Source organism: Tenebrio molitor, chromosome 2 (assembly GCF_963966145.1).
Source record: "Tenebrio molitor chromosome 2, icTenMoli1.1, whole genome shotgun sequence".
Classification (NCBI taxonomy): domain Eukaryota; kingdom Metazoa; phylum Arthropoda; class Insecta; order Coleoptera; family Tenebrionidae; genus Tenebrio; species Tenebrio molitor.
In genome coordinates this window covers 13,544,551-13,563,444 of record NC_091047.1, presented here as the reverse complement: position 1 = coordinate 13,563,444, position 18,894 = coordinate 13,544,551, and the positions used below count along the sequence as shown (strand labels likewise).

The window sequence follows — 18,894 nt, the reverse complement described above, 5'->3', positions numbered from 1 at the left end:
TCATTTTTATATAATAGAAGAATATAGAAGAATATATAGATAGAAGGAGATTATTTGGTGGAATGTCTCTGAGATGAGACATAGGTACATCTATATTTTCTGTCTGTAGAGCTGGTAGGAGCTCCTATTGATGATTCAGAAATCAGAATGTAGTGGTCGACACTACAATCTTAATGGTAGTAAAAATCTTTCATTTTGGGTATAAACTCCCTTAGTACTAATTTCTAATTGGAATTTTTTTAGTTAATAATTGATATGAAGTTTTCTTGTTTTTCCAACTTTGCTAATATCAGTTGCAGAATCTGTTCAATATTGTTATCCTGCCGTTCTTTTTTGTCAATTTTTCTTTCATTTGTTACTCCGTTGGTAAATGTTAGATTTTCATTAGTTTAGGTAGTTATGTAATTTCTGAAGGATGCTTTCTTACAGTTTTATTTTTGCTTAAAGCTTTGTTTTTACTTCTCTGTAGCTCAATAGCCACCTTACGAGTACTTCCAGGATTGCTGGGTAAAGAAATGTGTCTTTCTCAACTCCATCTTCAAACTGAAAATTTTAACTTGCTTACAATTTTGTAGGCTTTTTTTGAAGAATAAAATACATTTTTGTTTTTGTCAATAAGAATTTAAATACAATATAGTATAGGCAGCAATTAAAAAAAATAACCGTCGTTTAACACTAAAAAAAATCAACTTTCTATAGTTCTTTTAAATCATTTGCTTTGGTTTCTTTTGTTTACTGAAATAGGACAATAAATAACGGACTTCTGGCTTGCAACCTTATTCGGAAGACAACTTGCTCAATAAAAATATAAGAGTATAATGTTTACGTTTTAATTCATTTTATTTAAATATTCTATGACATGCTACATAAACTTTTTTGTAAATTAAATTATTGTAACCGTTCAGAGCTTTAACGTATTAGTCCTTCTTCCTTCAAAAATGCATTATATTTTTGCTTATATTCTCCCTTGGGGTCAAATTTAGCCTGGAGCTCTTGCCACCATTCAGGCTTATTTTCTATAATATGACGAAGAACTTTCTTTATACCTTCTTTATGTTTGTCGTTGCATTTGGCACATTCGTTCTGCAAGGCATCCGGAATATCTTCTGCAAAAAAAAAAATCACTTGTTTAATATTTATAAAATATGTAGAAATTTCTTACTCTTTAGTTCCTCGCCTTCGGGTGTACATTTACCCTTTCCCAAAACACAGTCTAAGTAATTTCTCATCAGACGATCGCTTTTAATAATGTCGTCCACATTAATATTTTGTGGAACCAAATATTCATCGCAATTAACAAACATTTGAACAGAAGAAAAAATTAAGAATATTGTTAAAATCATGATGTTTATTGTCTGATCCAATAATGTGTACTTAATTCTACAACTAAGCGTAGATGTTATTTATATAAAACACAAACCCTCAAGTGGGGAAAGATTTGTTATTTAACATTTCAACGGAAATTGTCATGGATATTTCTTAATTTTGTACATTTTAATTATGATGTAATTGCATGTATAAACAAAATTACTGATGTTGTTTCTATTGTTAAAAAACTATTAACAAGCACCTAATTAACAGGGGAAATTACTCCGAGGGCCAGTTTATAGAAAGAGAATTAAATATTTAACTCAAGTTAAATTTTAATGCGCGATTAATCCATGAATCCGAAACTTTGATTAGTTCAAGCGTATCACGTGTTCAGTTAAGCGCTCAATTGATTACGATTAACTTAATTTCGCTTCTGTAAATGGGCCTTAAAGTTTCAATACAAGTTAACCATTAATAAAATATGTATATGATTTGGAAACAGACCCAGATGATCTAAAATAATAGTATATTATGTTATGAGGAGCAAAAATGAAGTTTTATGTGCTGTGGCTGGTAGATTGACTGCCGAACGCAGTGAGGCAGACAAACCAGCCAAAGCACATAAAACCATTTTTGCTCCGATTAACATATACTATTTAAGACATGTTAAAAAACCAGGTAGGAATTTCAAATGATTTAGCTAGTTTACTTTACAGCCGCTCATCAGCCGAGATAATAACTTCACGGACGCCCTCAGCGGAGATAATAACTTTATCTGCCGCTCGTCAGCTCGTTAGATGCTATGACAATGAAGTGACACTTTAGCATTATCAATGCAGCAGTGCAATGTCATATTTTACGGACATTTGAAGAAAAAATCCATTTATTCGTTAGAAAAACTGTACATATTTAAGTTCTTATTAACTTGTTTGTTACATCTAATAACATCTCAAGTAATAATAAGTTCATGTTTGCACTCCCATTGAAAAATAGTAGGTACATTATATTATACGTGAAAGATATGCAAAATTATACGTGGGTGAGAACTTTGAATCACGAGTGCGTCAGAGTGATACACATCCTTCGAACTTATAATGACATTTCGCTCACGTGTGATATACGATGTTTTATCTTACAGTAGAAATTCTTGCTCCTAAATGCTTTGTGCTGTCAAAATATGTCGCGAAATGGACAATAGATAGTTACCTACGATAAATATGCACTGAAAGCATTATCTAATAAGCAACAAATTCCCACTCCTGCTATAAATAATAAAAAAACTCACTAGTGAGTAAAACTTCACTTTAGTCACTGAAAACAGTTGTATAATGTAAGTATAGCAATAGCCGCTACTGTAAGATAATAGTACATTATAATAATAAATGTACTGAGAGACATGTAGTGAGAGACATGCAAAATTATGTGCGAGTAAGAATTTTGCATCATGAGTGCGTCAGTTCGAGTATTAATATAGTAACCAACCATTTATGTAAGCGTATTGTCTCACTAGTGAGTAAAACTTCATTTCTAGTCTCTAAAAACAGTTATATGTATAATATGTGCCAATAGTCGCTACTGTAAGATACAAAGTCTTTATAAACTTTTAATGAAATATCGTTTAAAAAGCTTCTTACATCATACCTTTTAACATTTTTTAAACATTTGAGTTAATAAACAATGAGAAAATAATTAATGTGAAATCTTTTGTTCTGGCAACAACAGAATCAATCAATACCTAACTACAGATGACTAGTTATCTTCTATAATTAAATTTTATGTGTATCGTAATGTTATTTGCAATTATATTTTTCAGAGAAGTTTAAATAAAACATGAAATTTTTTCCACTTAAATGACAGTATATAAGTAGAGATTCACCACAAATTCGATCAAGTTTTGTAGAGGTAGCTACTCGTAAAAATGAAGCTGATGTTTGCATTATTTTTTCTTGGGATTGCCAATGTATTTGGCGAGGAATATACAAATCAATTCAATAGTGAAGTAGATGTAGTTCTTAAAAGTGAACGACTTCTGAAAAACTACTTAGACTGTCTTTTAGACCGGGGAAAATGTACTCCAGCAGGACAAGAACTTAAAAGTAAGAATTTTTTTTTATTAAAAATTTAAAAAATTTGATGTTTTAAATGTTTTGTTATTTCTCTGATATGTAATTAATAAACAGTGTGTTCTTAGTTATCTCAAATAGTAACTACTACATTCATCTAAAAAATCCAGGAATAAAAATCATTCTCTGAGTCTACACAGGGTATTTCGCGAGTGATAATAAATAACCCCGACGGAATTGAAAATGCAACCTACAATACATTTTCAATTCCGTCGGGCTCATTACCACTCGTGAAATATCCTGTACTGTGGAAAAATTAACGGGGTGATACTGTGATACATTAAGATTACACTAATTATTAGCCCTATAATGTACATTTCTGTTTCAGAGGATATTCCTGATGCTTTATTAAATGAATGTGCAAAATGTAACGATGAACATAAAGAAGGTATTAGAAAAGTAATTCATTATTTAATTAAACAAAAACCTGACTGGTGGCAACAGCTACAAAACAAATATGATCCCGATGGTGAACATGAGAAAAAATACAAACATTATTTGGAGAAAGAAGGACTAACACGTTAACTTCAAAAGTATTTAAAACTGAAAAATATTGATCGCCAGTTATGCATTGGCTAATATCGAGCAATCAAATTAATTTATAATCGAGTTATCCATGAATCCGAAATCGTATGTCGTTACTTGAACAAAAAACACAGCTTAAAACACAGGTTTGATTACAAATTAATTTGATCGCTCGATACATTTGTACCTACTTATAATTTGTAATATTAATTTCCTTAATAATAATAATCAATAATGCATAGAACTTACCATATAATTTTATTCGTAATGAAATTCCAAACAATTGCTTTGAAAGCTGCTTTTTGTGTGAAACATTTTTTTATATACCGGGTGATTCAGATTGGTATTCGCGCCCCTATATCTTTTTTATTTTAAGAAAAAAGTATAGCAAACCATATATATTTGTAAATCGCTTATGAAACTACAATAGATGACGTTGTCAAATCTTCTCTACGATGACATATGTCAAAGTTAAGACAGTCAACTTTTTTTTTTAAATAGTACATTATACATTTCTTAGTCTGTTCTTGTAAAGCTTTTTTTTCTACATTTGAATGTGTAAAAAAAGTTAACACTTGCAATAGGAAAAAATCGAGAAAAAAATTAAAATATGATTTAATTTATTCGAAAGCGTTATTTTCTAAAAAGAGCTAGTTAGCCATGGAGACAATTGAATTTTGACATTAATAGCGTCAATTATTAAAGTACCTACATTTAAATAAATAGCTATGTTATAACCTACATTTAAATAAATAACTATGATATAACATCTGGCTTCGAAACCTAACTTCTTCCTGACTATACCGCTTTGAATGCATACACTATGAAAATATGTTGTTGAATTTTGATAGTGCATGAATGACATGATGAGTCTTGGGAATCGTATTCGAATTATTCGAATATTTGAATAGGTGACTATGTAAAATTCGAATAAGTGTAAAGTGTATTCTAATATTCCAATAAAGTAAATTCAGGATGGATCGGGTATTTCACTGTCAAATAATTTTATTTTTTGGCTATGTAATTCTTAAAATAGTTAGATGCAGGGAACCAACATAACGCGAATTTAGAATAGTAAATTCAGTATGGATTTGGTATTTCGTCCGAGTCTCAATTTTCTGGCCGAGGCGCACCCGAGGCTTGAAAACAAACAAGGTCAAATCATTTTATTTTTTGGCTACGTGGTTGTCTTGTAAATAGTGACATGCAAGGAACCAACATAATGCGAATTTACAAATGTTTGGCTTACTAGCTCTTTTTAGAAAATAACGCTTTCGAATAAATTAAATCATATTTTATTATTTTTCTCGATTTTTTTCTGATGTAAGTGTCAACTTTTTTTACACACTCAAATGTAGAAAAAAAAGCTTTACAAGAGTAGGCTAAGAAATGTATAGTGTACTATTTAAAAAAAAAAGTTGACTGTCTTAACTTTGACATATGTCATTGTAGAGAAGATTTGACAACATCATCTATTGTAGTTTCACAAGCGATTTTCAAATATATATGGTTTGCTACACTTTTTTCTTAAAACAAAAAAGATGTAGGGCCGCGAATACCAAACTGAATCACCCGGTATATTTTTTTTTGTTCATAAAATACAAAATATCGCACTTTCTTAAATAGGTTTTCGTCTTAGCTTAAAGAAAGACAATATACAGTATACCTACATACAGTATATAATCATATACAGAGTGTCTATAAAAGAACATACATCAAGAGTGCTGTGGAACTCGAATATATTTGATTTTTGCCGCTTTGTAGCATATTGTGGTACCAAATAGAAAAAGAGGTTATGTAACTCCATTCATGACAGGTTTTTCGATTTTTAAAATAAATTTGTTAGGTACAGAACACACCACATGCCATTGTATCTATCTTTCATTAATTACAGTGTTGTCTGAAGAATGATCACTTCCAATTTGTAATACTCGATGGACTAACAATAATTCACATTTTTATTCGGTATAAACTATCAAAACATAACTTCTGCAGACACCTCATAATGAAGATTCGGGGTAATTAAAACAAACACATTTTGGGGGTTTATGTTATCTCTATTTCAAGGGTACTATTACGACCCAAAAGGCGGGCCGGCCACAAACAGATTTCTGGTCCTGATTGGAGTACGGAAGGGAGAAAGAGATGCCAAAGTTCAAAAGACAGCACAACATTTATTGGGTCCTGAAATTACAGGGGCGGCTTGCCCGGTCTCTGCACCGCGCAGGGTGCGATATTGCGAGTACTGGTCACTCCTCGTTCGGGCTTGGATGACGTCGCGTGGTTCAGTGGGGCCGAAGGTGGCTCGAGGGTGGACAGTAATAATTCGTCGGAATGTGTGTGGTAGCCGCCAACGGAGCTCCTCCGGAGTCGGGGCTCGCTTCCTCCCTGGTTGGGCTTCACTGAGGGGTGTCTCCACGAGGTGGTGCGACTGAAGAACTGAGTGGTGGAAGTTGAGCGACTCGAGGGAGTCGTGGGTGTTGAGAAAATTGAGAGTCTCGATGGAATGTTGATTGAGACTGAAATAGAGTCCTGGAAAGGAGAGTCCTGCTGGTCGCCTGTGGGAACAGTGAAAATTTTCTAGCTGCGAGAGCCACCATTTTGGTTTCGAGGTCGTACTTACTTGCGACGCTAGTACCGAAATTTCTCCGTCTTCGACGTTTCCGGTTCCGATCCCTTAATGGTCGCGAGCCTGTCTTTTCGCCGGTTAATTTAATCGGTCCTTTGACCTTCGCCTCCGAGACGTTATTACGCTGAACGCTCGGACACTAATTTTAACTCGGCGAAACGGTACTACGTGTTGTTCAGTGGACCTGGACCTTTGCACGGAAAAGAGAACGATTTCTTCCGTTATCCGTTGCGGGTTTTGCGTCGGCGCTCTTCACTAATTAGTGGGGACGAATTTGCGGGTGGTTTTACCGACCGATAAAATCGTCACAGTACCTACCCAATTTTACAGAAATTGTTGAAAGTGGCCCCCATTATGTTCTAAACATTTCCTAATTCGTCTCTTTTTATTGTTAAAGATATTCTGCAGCATCTGCTGGTCTATAGTGTTGCAGCAGTTTCTTAGTTCCTCCAAAGTGTGCATTCTCTTTTTAAAAACTTCATTTTTTAGATGGCGAAATATACAAAAATCTAACGGTGTTAAATCTGGAGAACGTGGGGGAAATTCAGGATTTAATCTATTACTTATAATTCTATTGCCATAAAATTGTTGAAGATAAACCAAATTCTCTTGTGTTGTGTGAGCTGTAGCACCGTCGTGTTGAAAGTATCCATTCTGCAATTCTTCATCATCCAGCTGATTAATAAATATTTCTAAAATTTGTTCCCGGTATCTAGTGGCATTTACAGTTTCATGGAAAAATATCGGTCCAATTAAACGCCTTCGTGAGACAGCAATCCACACTCCAACCTTTACAGGATGCAATCGGGTTTCTACAAATGCATGTGGATTTTCTGAACTCCATATTCTATAGTTTTGTGAATTTACATATCCAGATAAATGAACCCATGCTTCGTCCAAAAAAAAAAACTGATGTCTAATAATCTGCAAGCAAAGTTAATATTAAAATTGTTTAATTCAATTCATCATTACAAACCTGTCATCATTCAAATTGTTTAAAAACCAATTGCAGTATTCTAAGCGCCTCTCAGAATCACCTGGTCGAAGTTCTTGAAGTGTAGTGATCTTGTACGGATATAAGTTCAGGTTTTTTCTAACAATTTTTTGGCAAGTGGAAAGTGGTACATCAGCTTCATTGACTGGCGGTCTTCCTACACTTTTACCCTTTTCAACACTTCCAGTTGCCACAAATCTATTCACAATCCTTCTAATGTGTGCAATTAAATTTGCTTCCACGATGTTGCAATTTGGAAATTTTGCAAAAAATTCTTCCTTGCAAGCGTTTATCGAGTAAACCCACTCTCCATTCTGCAGGGTATCATTTCGGTAATACGACATCACAATGAAGGTGTTTTGCTCTAGCGATAAAACCATTGCGGTTTACTGAAAAGGTTGCTTATTACTTACTGTAAACGTACGAAAATAACTGTCTTACCTTCGCAACTCCGTAACTTGTTTCTGGTATTATTCACAATTCACGCTTACGCGGAAAATCGTTTTAGTCTATCTGTTTAGTTTAGACTGTTGAAGAAAATCACAAGGAAAACAACTAAGACACGGAATTCACAACTGAACTAAACTGAGAAACTGACGCTCTGAGTCTCTGACGCTAAAACGTATTTATTTGACATTTGTCACTTGACATCAATGATATCTAATTTACCGGCTTCAACGGCTTGACATAGTTCGGTCAAAAAAAGTATAGAGCCGCACAATTCCACAGCACTCTTGATGTATGTTCTTTTATAGACACTCTGTATTAACTAAGATATAGGTACTTATTTTATCATTTTTATCGACCGTAATTACTACAGCAATTCATTTGTTTGAAAGAGTGACTAAATAAATATTGTAAAATAAAACTACTATTTTCAATTATTATTATTTATCTCGTCGAATTACACTGGAAACTTTTTTCTTTAGTGAATTTGATTCGAAAAACTGCCTTTGCCCTCGCAATTTTGTTGTAACAGATTTTCCAGGCAACACCTTTTGGAGGTTTACCTACATTTGGAAAGTAAAACTGGATATTTACCACGTCCACATCCAATTTTACGTTCCAAGTGTATTGTGGGTTGCATTTTCAATTCAGGCTGGCTTATTATTACTTATGAATTACCTTGTATGTTTCATGTATAAGATATTTTGACGCCACAATTTTTGTCTTTATCTTCATCATAGACACGGTTGACTTATCTGGGTCAAGTTTTTGTGTCTACATTTCTCACCAAAATCGCCTAAGACAGTTTCTACAAGTTTTATGTGACTGTGAGTCAGGCCACGGAGTACCTACGAATGCTCCGGATTTTAAAAATCACTTTGGGCCGGTTGCACCAACGTGAGTTAAATTTAACTACAGATTAAAATATACGAAAACATTGTTATAACAATAGGTAACTAAAGTAACGAAGCATTTTAACCTACAGTTAACTTTAACTGGCGTTGGTGCAACCGGCCCTTTAACATTCGGAATGTGGTAGATCTCCAAATTCCTTCCCATTGAAAGTGCTGAGCTTCCATTTAATATGCTGACGATATTACCGAACAATTCTTTTTGTGAGGCAATCGTGTTCCACTTTTTAATTTTTGTAAATGCAAAGGTACCCACAAAATAGTCGTAAGTGACTCATTATTGTAGTAAGGAGGTTTCTTTACTCAAATTCACCTATGCAAAATCAAATTTACCTCTTTATCTTCGAGACAGCCCCTTAATTTCTTGCAAATGTAAACCATCTTCGGAGTTTAAGAGGTTTTAATTTTTTTTATCGTTAAACAAAAACTTAATAAATCGAACAGGGGCTCTTTTTTTTCCAAGGTAGAAATTTATTCAAAAAACAATTAGTCAACCTCAATTAGTTATTAACGTTACATCGACATTTTATTCTTCTGTGTTTATTTGGTTGCATACCTGTTAGAATCAATTTATTGGATTAATTTAAAATTTAAATATCGTGTGATGCTGAAAATTTGTGATCAGTTTTGGAGATGATATCTTCTCAGATTGATATGTTTAATTGTGGTATCTAATACAATTAATTTTAGTAGCTAAAAAATATAATTATTCAATTTTTTAAGCTGACACGTCGTCAGAACTGCAGTTTTTGCTAACTATTTTTTGACGTTAATTAAATTTTTTTGTTAGATTCTTAGAAGACATTTCGTAATTTACATCACTGCTGCACACGTTTACAAACAAACACCTTCCGTCTAACAGTCGTTTATGCAGTACATATTGCTACAATTTAACAAAATAATAGCCGTTTGCACCGTCGTAGTTTAAAATTAAGAAGAGCTTAAAACCTTAGTTACAATTATTAAAATCGTAGCAACAATTGTTTGTAAGCTTGGTTTAAAAATAAAGAACGTCGGTGCAAACGGCCATAAGTGTCCTAATATTCAATTATCGTTAATGATTTTCAACAGTTAGCACGTCCGCCATTTTTTCTTTTGTTTTTTCATTTTATTTGACAATTATTGTTGATGCAGTTCAGTTACGGACACTCCCATCCCAAGGATGACTTGATTATAAATTTTCTTGGACACACAATTAATCTATCATTGCATTGCATTGTAACACATTATGTAAACATAAAAATATTTAAACATGCAATAATTAATTTAAAAATCTCGAATTTATTAAGATTAAATCAGAAAATGCAAATATTTTCAGCTTAGAAGCTTATAAACTACAATAAGTAAATGTAGGTAATGTAAAATACGAGTATATCATTAAGGTCAAATACGACAACATGACTGTCTATTTTCATTTTCCTCTACAACTATCTATAAGGTTTGACGACTTTTCCATTCTTTCAAATAATATGACCATATTCATAATATGTATATACAGGTGTCCCAAAAATGACGTACTAACGGTGCACTACGGTGTAGAAGAGACTACCGTAAACGTCAGAAAAATGTTAAAAAAATTCTATTGGACTTATTTGCTGATTTAGCAGTCTTTGAAAGTGCCATTTAACAGGTAAATTATTTCAAAATATATTTATAAAATTGTCATGACAGCTACTTCTAATCGTACATATTATCACAAAGTACAAGATTTACTCACTACCAATACCTAATCCTGCATAATAGAGAATAGAAGCTTTGGAAATCGAAAAAATTATTTTAAATCCACTACGGGAACATTGCATGGTAATGTTGTACGAGTACATCTTTGTTTACATTGTATTACTATTAATAATAATAATAATAATAATTTATTTTTTCGTCTGAAAATTTTTTTCCATATTTTTTTCGTGTACATTTAAATATCCTCGATACGGTAGTAAGTAGTTAGTACGCCATTTTTGGGACAACCTGTATAATATGATGTCCCATTTTTTTTTTTTTTGCCCGCAATAGTACATATTTAAAGTTATTAAGTTATATTATTTACGAAAGTATAATTTCAAAATGTTTCTAAACAATAAGCACAATAAACATGAAATAAAATAAAATAAACACTTTTGGATTTGGGTTTTGGAAGGATTTTGTTGTACAGTTGCGGAATTAAAATTTCAGGCATTATTTTTCTGTCACTTCAACAAAATCTTTGTAAAGCGACTTTTACTGTCATCAAGACTGACATTCAAAAATTAAACTTTTCTGTGTCAGTCACCCAATCAATTTTGAATTTTGAGATTTCAGTTAGTTGCACTGAGTGTAATTAAATCATCGCTTTGATATGTTGCCTACCCGTTATTATGCCACAAATGACAATTTTTGAATGCCAAAAAGACAAAAACATGACAAGAGTAAAAAATAAGGTTATTAACGCAAAGGTTGTTTTAGAGTTTATATCATGACATTGACAATACTGCCCGAAATTTTAATTCCGCAACTGTACTTAAATTTCATGAATTCTCTAGTTTGTCCAGCGAGAGATTGGTTGACACAAAAATCACTAAATTCTACGCGGAGAGAGTACTACCTAGCGTAAATTATTATTCGTTCGTGCAGCAAGATGCAAGTAATTGCATGTAATTCTCTCTCCACAGCAGCCAACGACCAGTTTTCTTCTAGCACTAACTTTGCAATAGCCCTAGATGTCTGTCGGAGTGAGATGTTGTGGCATTTTAAAATACTTTCAATACCTTTTTTAACGCTAGTGTCAAACTGTGACATTTTAGGACGCCTATGATTTAAAGTAAAAATCAAACTATTAAAAAAAAACGTTCACTTTTGGATGACCGCAATTGTACCTATTTCTTACTTTTTTTTTTTTTGATAAGCCGAAACTTCCTTAGGTACCAAATGAATAGGTACATATACAGCTGAATTTAAAAAAAAACAGGAAATGAAAATTTTCCTAATGTAAATTTGGTTTTAAATATTTGTCAATTAATAGTCTACTTGACAGTACCTATCAAATAATTTTGAAAAATGTCATTGAATTACATATTTATTTATAAACTGACATACCCTCAAATAATTCTACCTTATTTCAAATAGTACCTATATTTGACGAGCTAATAATGCCTATCATACCACGAGGGTGAAACTTTAAAAACGAGTCGGAGTCGAGTTTTTTTATCACCAGAGTGGATTATAGGCATTATTCGCCAGTTAAATACGACGTTTTATCTACGACGTAGGTACGACTTTTTTCATAAAACACTTAGCTTACAAAATTTTTAAGATCTGTGCCTTATGATAAATCACAAGTGACTTATAATAAGTCACGGGTGTAATTTATGACTAGCATAATGTATCTATAGTTACGTAAATAATAAACGTATTAGTTAATGGTCGTAGATAAAAGCCATTTTCAAACTATGACAAAAATGGAAAAAAAACGTGTCATTTTTTTGACATTTCCCGTTTTTTCTGAATTCAGCTGTAGGTATGTCTTTTTACATTTACATAAAGTTATATGAAAAAAATGGTGCGTTCTGTTGTTTTTCTGAAAATAGTAATTTTTTACAAATACTTAACACGTAAACCTACGAAGCTGTCTACAAAATTTAAATAAAATTATAATGTTTGCAATAATTCAGTAACAAGCTTCGCAAGTGTTTAATTTTGTCATATTCTCTGACAAGTGATCAAGAATTAAAAAAAAATGTATGTATTTTATTATAATTTGCGACATTTTTGAATAATTTCAGTTCATTTAGGGCCGGTTGCACCAACGTGAGTTAAATTTAACTACAGATTAAAATATACGAAAACATTGTTATAACAATAGGTAACTAAAGTAACGAAGCACTTTAACCTCCAGTTAACTTTAACTGGCGTTGGTGCAAGCGGCCCTCAGACAAATAATAAATGTATGCAAAACTGATGATGATAGCATCTTAATCAACTCTTTTTATGTAATTAGTATTTAAATATAAAAATTAAAAGTTGTTGTAACTAATCTCTTTAAAAGTATAATTTGATATCCCTGACTTCTTCCTGTAGAGAGTTTTTAGTATTTCGTAAATGTAAACTGCAAATAATTATCCCTTCCTCTACAAGTTTTTGCGTTTATATATTTGGCAATATCGCTTTAATTCTGGTTATTGCAATTTTACATAAACATGAAGTCTTTTGTAATTATATTTATTTGCACATTTTCGGCTATTTCATGTGAGGAACAAATAAGTGTGGAAGAAGTGCTACAGAGTGAGACGATGATTTTGACTTACTTTGATTGTTTAGTGGACAAAGGCGTGTGTCCACCAGGGGGCGACGAACTGAAAGGTACTTTTCACTTTCATTTTTATTCCGTAATACAAACGTACGTTTTAGCCAAGATACCAGATGTATTGGAACATGGGTGTCCAGACTGCACCGAAGAAGTCAAAAGTAATCTTTGGAAAGTAATAGTTTATTTAATCAAACATAAACCAGATTTGTGGAAGGAGTTGGAAGCAAAATATGATCCTGACACCAAATACAAGAAAAAATACGCCACAATCTTACAAGAAAAATTAAACAACAATAATTAACATATTTTTACATACTTGCTTCTTCTATAGCTATTTCCTTATAATTCGTAACGGTTAACCCCTCTCTTAGTTAAGTAACAAAATTATTCAGTCAACTAAATTTACTCAATTATGTTAAAATACATAGTAGTAGTCTTAAAATAATATAGTCACAATCTCACCGTCGTATAATAAGAGGTAATAACTTAGTTAAATGTATAACATGTTACGTGCTCTCAGATTTGAATTCGAAGACTCAAAAATCTTCCATTCAAATTTAACTGAAGTCGTTAAGTTGTTAGCGAAATATGTAAATGACTCTCGTCATTTTTACAGGATGATTTATACTACCTAAATATGTATCGATAGATAATTTAGATTTCTTTAAGTACCTATAAGTTAATGGTCAAGTTGAGTACTAACTGCTGTTAAGGAAAATCCAAGTCAACGATGTTATAAGCAGCCAGAAATTTAAAATCCATGTACGTAGTTTCGTCTTCGCATTTCAAAGTTTTTGTTTTTTTTTTTATTTATTAAACGTTTGCAATTTATCAATTTGTTTCATTTCATTTCAAGGCGACGTTGTCCTAGTATAGGGGCAATATGAAGATATGCAATTTTACAGTGACAAAACGACATCATTTTGAAATTAGAAGATAATTATTTTATACTTAGGTATATTAACAACAACAAAAATGTTCCGAGTAAAAATACAAAGTATTTCACGAGTCATAATGAGCCCGACGGAATTGAAAATGCAACCCAAATGCAAAGTTAACGTGGATATTTGTTTTTTGATTTAAAAAACGTAAAACATAGTTAATTTAATTTTGACATTAATGTCATATTCGCTTTTATTATTTATTACCTGCATAAACGCCCAACGGCAGAAGCATTTTTATTATATAATACATTTTAATTGTCATTCTCGTATTTTGACTTTTTCGTTAATGTCAGTTGTGACAAATAAAATTATTGAAGTACGATATTTAAAATAGCCACCTTAACTTTGGAAATGTATTGTGGGTTGCATTTTCAATTCCGTCGGGCTCATTATCACTCGTAAAATACCTTGTATAATTCATCTATGTGTAACATTTTTAAATTACAATTCTTCATCATTTTAGATAATAGTATATTACATACCGAGGAGGAAAGTGTTCCATTCCTGTCGAGAGAACAATAGTTTACCGAGAGGCTTGCCCTCGAGGTGAACTATTTCTGGAGACACAGGAATGGACTTTCGCCGAGGTTTGTATATTATTTTATTCACAATCAATCATTTAACAAAACAAGCAACAATATAATAATAAAAAATAAATAAAAACCAACCTCCGTAATATTATCGCTTATTTCGGCAAAATATTAAAATAGGCGCGCATGATTGAGATTGTATTAAATTTTAGTTCACAAAAGTGAAACCAAATTGATATTTGCTCACATTTTTTAACAAACAAAGGCCCGGTTGTATAAAGCTTAGTTAACATCGTGTCAGCTAACAACGCGTCAAGTCGGAAATCCGCCCATTTGATTGGCTGATAAAATGTGATAAAATCCTCTAATCAGATCGCTTGACATTGTGTTAACTTTAACAACGACTTGACATCGCTTTATGCAACCGGGCCAAAATGTGCGATAGTAAAATAGAGTGTACCCTCCCCAGAATTGCGGGAATCCACACACAAATTAACACTTAATCTCTTACCTGAGAAAAGCAAATTACATTACCAGAAAAACGTTCAGATTTTCGCTATTTGTCTGACAGTAGCGCCACCACAGGTCAGTTATGGGTTTCATTACTGACCGCTTACGACTCATTACTGACTCCTTTTTTCACCATTGCTGACCGGTTGATGTGTACACGAGTAATCGCTCACTTTCTAACCTTTAAGAGGTTATAAAAGCTGTTTTATTAAATGATTGATTGTGAATAAAATAGTAACTATACAAACCTCGAGGAAAGTCCATTCCTGTGTCTCGAGAACTAGTTCACCTCAAGGGCAAGCCTCTCGGTAAACTATTGTTCTCTCGACAGGAATGGAACACTTTCCTCCTCGGTATGTAATATAATATACTATTATCCCCATTTACATTAGCTCTCAATGCGTGTACGCTTTTTTTTTTAATAGAAGTGTACGTTACTAACCAATTGTGAATAATAGTATACCAAGGTGGTTCATGATTATAGCCAGAGCGCCAAGATTAGATCCCGAGGCGTGCCGAGGGATGTAAAGCGCGAAGGCTATAAGGGATTTCTCCACCGTGGTTTATATACACTTTTTTCACTACTAGATACGTTAGAACCCTTTCTAACAATAATTATTTATTAAATTATTTTGTCCGATGCGACGATCCGAGTTCACATTTTTCAACGTCTGTCTATGTTAACCAATGAAATCAACGAAAATCTTTCGTTGCTAGATGACGGCTGTTCATTATTAACCACTGGTTAATAATGAAAATTTATTAACCAGGAGGAGAGAAATTCTACTCCTGGGTTCAGTTCGAGAGTCAATAATGACGCCTTATATAAGCGAAAAAAAAATGTTTCTAACTTTTTGCTTGTCAACTGATCAATCTACATCCTTCAAATCTTGTTCTACCTTTAAAATTATTGTTTACACCATGAAGAGTAAAAATAACTTTAATTAACACTTAACAGGTTTTCTGCTACCTACGTTTGCACCTTTACGTTCAAAACAACCTAATTATTTTTCAACTTTTTCACCAAGTAATGCAAGGATGTGGGTATAACAATTATTTTTGCTGACGTTCATATTTGTTATATTAAATTTAATTCGGAAACGGAAAAGTTTTTTGGAGTTTTTAAAGGACGCCGATAATATGGATAGTGAACCATTTACAAAATATTAATTAATAAATTGATATACTTATCAAACAATTATGTACTTTAAAAAATCACAAAAAGCATATTTTATGAAATAGATAATTAATTGATAAAGTTAAATATGTATTAAAAAACCGCAAAACTGAAAAATTGCAATTATTTTATTGGTTTATAAAGCAAATTTCAGAATCATTTCTTTACACATTGCATATTTTAGTTGACACTAAATTTATTTTCATATTTCTAATATAACTGATATTTTCTTTTACTGACCGTAATGATCTTTTTATTGTTTTAGAATATTTATAGTTTTTCTTGTATTTATTTTTTTTCTGTATCTACATTGTTAAGGACACTTACTTTTATGACCGCTGACGTTGTATATTACGTCACCACATTATGTGCTTACCTACATCTCTGATTAATTAATATCTACATAGCTATGGTACATTAGAAAATGATAGTGAATACACAACTATTCCATTAAAACTTCGATTTGCTTCATTATATTCCGTTACGACGGTAATAAAAATATCGACGATTAGAAACTTTGAAGTGTCATCTATGTAAATGAAGTTAAGGACATGTCCCCTTAATTAGTAAATAATTATAGTACAGGTATAAGTATATAAACTCAGAACATTTTCGAAATGGTTTTACTGTGATTTAACACCCTCAACATGAAGCTACTGCTTTTTGTCGTCTTGACTACTTTCTGGGCCGTCAGCTCCTCAGCTGAAAAATATACCACAAAATATGATAACGTTGATCTCGAAGAGATATTGAAAAGTGACAGATTGCTGAAAAATTACGTGAATTGCCTTTTAGACAAAGGCAAGTGTAGCCCTGATGGTCAAGAATTGAGAAGTAAGTTTTTTGCATGATATTTTCCGATACATATATCATTTCGTTCATCAACCTTGCAGACATTTACGGCTTTGATAAACAAGAAATTAGACTCGTGGGGATTACCGAATGAACCTGGTGAACCAGTTTTACTAAATTATGTTCATCTGGATTAACTCGTATTTCGCACAAGCTCGGGATCAGTTGCAAAAAATTCATACAATATTATAACGATTTTTGCCGTCGTTAATTGGATTCTCTTTAAAGTGAATTTATTATTGTGCAAAATTTATCACGTATTGTGTTTTGCAAAAAAAATTAATTACTTGGAGCCATTTACACCGTGAGGTGACCTTGTGTTATAAATATTCTCGTGTATTCATCAGTTATTGCAAAACTAGTTAAATAATTGCTTTTTTTCTTAGATGTTAATTTATTAAAATTTAAATAATTATTATTATTCATATATTTCTTAAATTAGTCAGCCCGTGTAGAAGCTACTCTCTTTTGAATGGATTGTTAAAAATAAATCTCGTTTACAATTTTATTCCATCATATCACAAGTTATAGAAAATTATAACGTTTTAATGAAAAAAAAAATATTATACTATACCGAGCACTGCGTGTTTTGTATTATTTTATTTTACATAGATCTCTTAAATGATTAAATCCAGTTACGTCATTTAGTAACTCATGAAAACTCATTAGTCTAACTTTTAGATAAAATGTTAAATACTTACCTCACATAAGGATAATTTTTGGTATTGAAAATGTAAATGTTTCAAGTACATTTCATTCTTTACTTTAATTTATAAATTTTGTTAAATGTGTAATCGCTTTCAGCACATATTTCCGACGCATTGTTGACTGAGTGTGAAAAATGTAGTGAAAAACAGAGAAACGGCAGTAGAACCATACTAAGATATATGATAAAAAATAAACGTGAGTGGTGGAATGAACTTGAAGCCAAATACGACCCTGATGGCACATACAAGAAGAAGTATGAAGAGGAACTGAAAAAAGAAGGAATTGTATTGTAATTACTTTGAAATACTGGTTTGCATTTAAAAACAATGTAGTTATATTTTTAACATATAAACATAATGATGAATAAACAATATGCTGGAGAAGTATTGTATTTAATGACCTTCAAGTTCAAAGTATTTTTTATTAATTATAATATAATTAGGCTTTTAATAAAAATCCTAATAAATAATACTTAAAATATAAAAACAAAATAAAATATAAACCAACAGACAAAATAAGGTCGTTTCTATGCATAGAACACACAGCGGAAAGCCCTATGTTGAAACACTACTTATGTCAAATGCTTGATTACCTTGTTTACTGCTCGTCTAATTTAATTTTTTAATTTTGTTGTAAATCTGTTCTCAACGCAACAACAAAGGTGTGGTTTTACCAATTGTACAGAAATTTTCCGCTTTTATGCTACTCTGCTTCCAATAAGTATTCTTATTATTATAAATTTAAGATTTTTAATATGTCTAATATTATCTATATTTGTTAGGTGTTTCTCATATGTTTTATGTAGAAACCATTAACTGGCAAAATAAAAACTGATTACGGTTTTTTTATTGACGATAACATAATTATGAGAAATTTGATTATTGCATTTTTGTGCATTTAAGAATTGAAACTGTTCATTAGTCAGTTAAATTCAAAGTTATTTTTAAACGG

General features: G+C 32.0%; 3 protein-coding genes and 2 long non-coding RNA genes across 5 annotated transcripts; 3 read left to right on the top strand and 2 right to left on the bottom strand.

Moving 5' to 3' along the window:
- Positions 1 to 827: 827 nt before the first annotated feature.
- LOC138122968 (ejaculatory bulb-specific protein 3-like) lies at positions 828 to 1,402 on the bottom strand. The gene is made up of 2 exons (XM_069037416.1): positions 1,163 to 1,402; positions 828 to 1,106 (listed from the first exon to the last, which is right to left on the bottom strand). Exons 1-2 carry the CDS (start codon positions 1,341 to 1,343, stop codon positions 910 to 912), a joined length of 378 nt encoding a protein of 125 aa, XP_068893517.1. The 5' UTR covers positions 1,344 to 1,402; the 3' UTR covers positions 828 to 909.
- A 1,771-nt stretch (positions 1,403 to 3,173) lies between these two features.
- Positions 3,174 to 4,207, top strand: LOC138122969 (ejaculatory bulb-specific protein 3-like). Its single transcript, XM_069037418.1, has 2 exons — positions 3,174 to 3,407; positions 3,763 to 4,207. The coding sequence occupies exons 1-2, from the start codon at positions 3,230 to 3,232 to the stop codon at positions 3,957 to 3,959; spliced, it is 375 nt and encodes a 124-aa protein (XP_068893519.1). The 5' UTR covers positions 3,174 to 3,229; the 3' UTR covers positions 3,960 to 4,207.
- A 1,906-nt stretch (positions 4,208 to 6,113) lies between these two features.
- Positions 6,114 to 8,348, bottom strand: LOC138122970 (uncharacterized). The gene is made up of 5 exons (XR_011156671.1): positions 8,252 to 8,348; positions 8,024 to 8,197; positions 7,565 to 7,971; positions 6,583 to 7,512; positions 6,114 to 6,517 (listed from the first exon to the last, which is right to left on the bottom strand). It is a non-coding gene; the product is annotated as an uncharacterized lncRNA (long non-coding RNA).
- Positions 8,349 to 12,970: 4,622 nt separating this feature from the next.
- Positions 12,971 to 13,451, top strand: LOC138122971 (uncharacterized). The gene is made up of 2 exons (XR_011156672.1): positions 12,971 to 13,275; positions 13,324 to 13,451. It is a non-coding gene; the product is annotated as an uncharacterized lncRNA (long non-coding RNA).
- A 3,541-nt stretch (positions 13,452 to 16,992) lies between these two features.
- Positions 16,993 to 18,326, top strand: LOC138122967 (ejaculatory bulb-specific protein 3-like). Its single transcript, XM_069037415.1, has 2 exons — positions 16,993 to 17,217; positions 18,040 to 18,326. Exons 1-2 carry the CDS (start codon positions 17,031 to 17,033, stop codon positions 18,234 to 18,236), a joined length of 384 nt encoding a protein of 127 aa, XP_068893516.1. The 5' UTR covers positions 16,993 to 17,030; the 3' UTR covers positions 18,237 to 18,326.
- Positions 18,327 to 18,894: the final 568 nt, after the last annotated feature.

Coding starts and splice junctions, on each gene's coding strand:
- LOC138122968 (XM_069037416.1), bottom strand. CDS start 1,343: ATGATTTTAACAATATTCTTAATTTTTTCTTCTGTTCAAATGTTTGTT. Junction 1,107..1,162: donor CGAAGGCGAGGAACTAAAGA/GTAAGAAATTTC, acceptor TTTTTTTTGCAG/AAGATATTCCGGATGCCTTG.
- LOC138122967 (XM_069037415.1), top strand. CDS start 17,031: ATGAAGCTACTGCTTTTTGTCGTCTTGACTACTTTCTGGGCCGTCAGC. Junction 17,218..18,039: donor TGATGGTCAAGAATTGAGAA/GTAAGTTTTTTG, acceptor AATCGCTTTCAG/CACATATTTCCGACGCATTG.
- LOC138122969 (XM_069037418.1), top strand. CDS start 3,230: ATGAAGCTGATGTTTGCATTATTTTTTCTTGGGATTGCCAATGTATTT. Junction 3,408..3,762: donor AGCAGGACAAGAACTTAAAA/GTAAGAATTTTT, acceptor TTTCTGTTTCAG/AGGATATTCCTGATGCTTTA.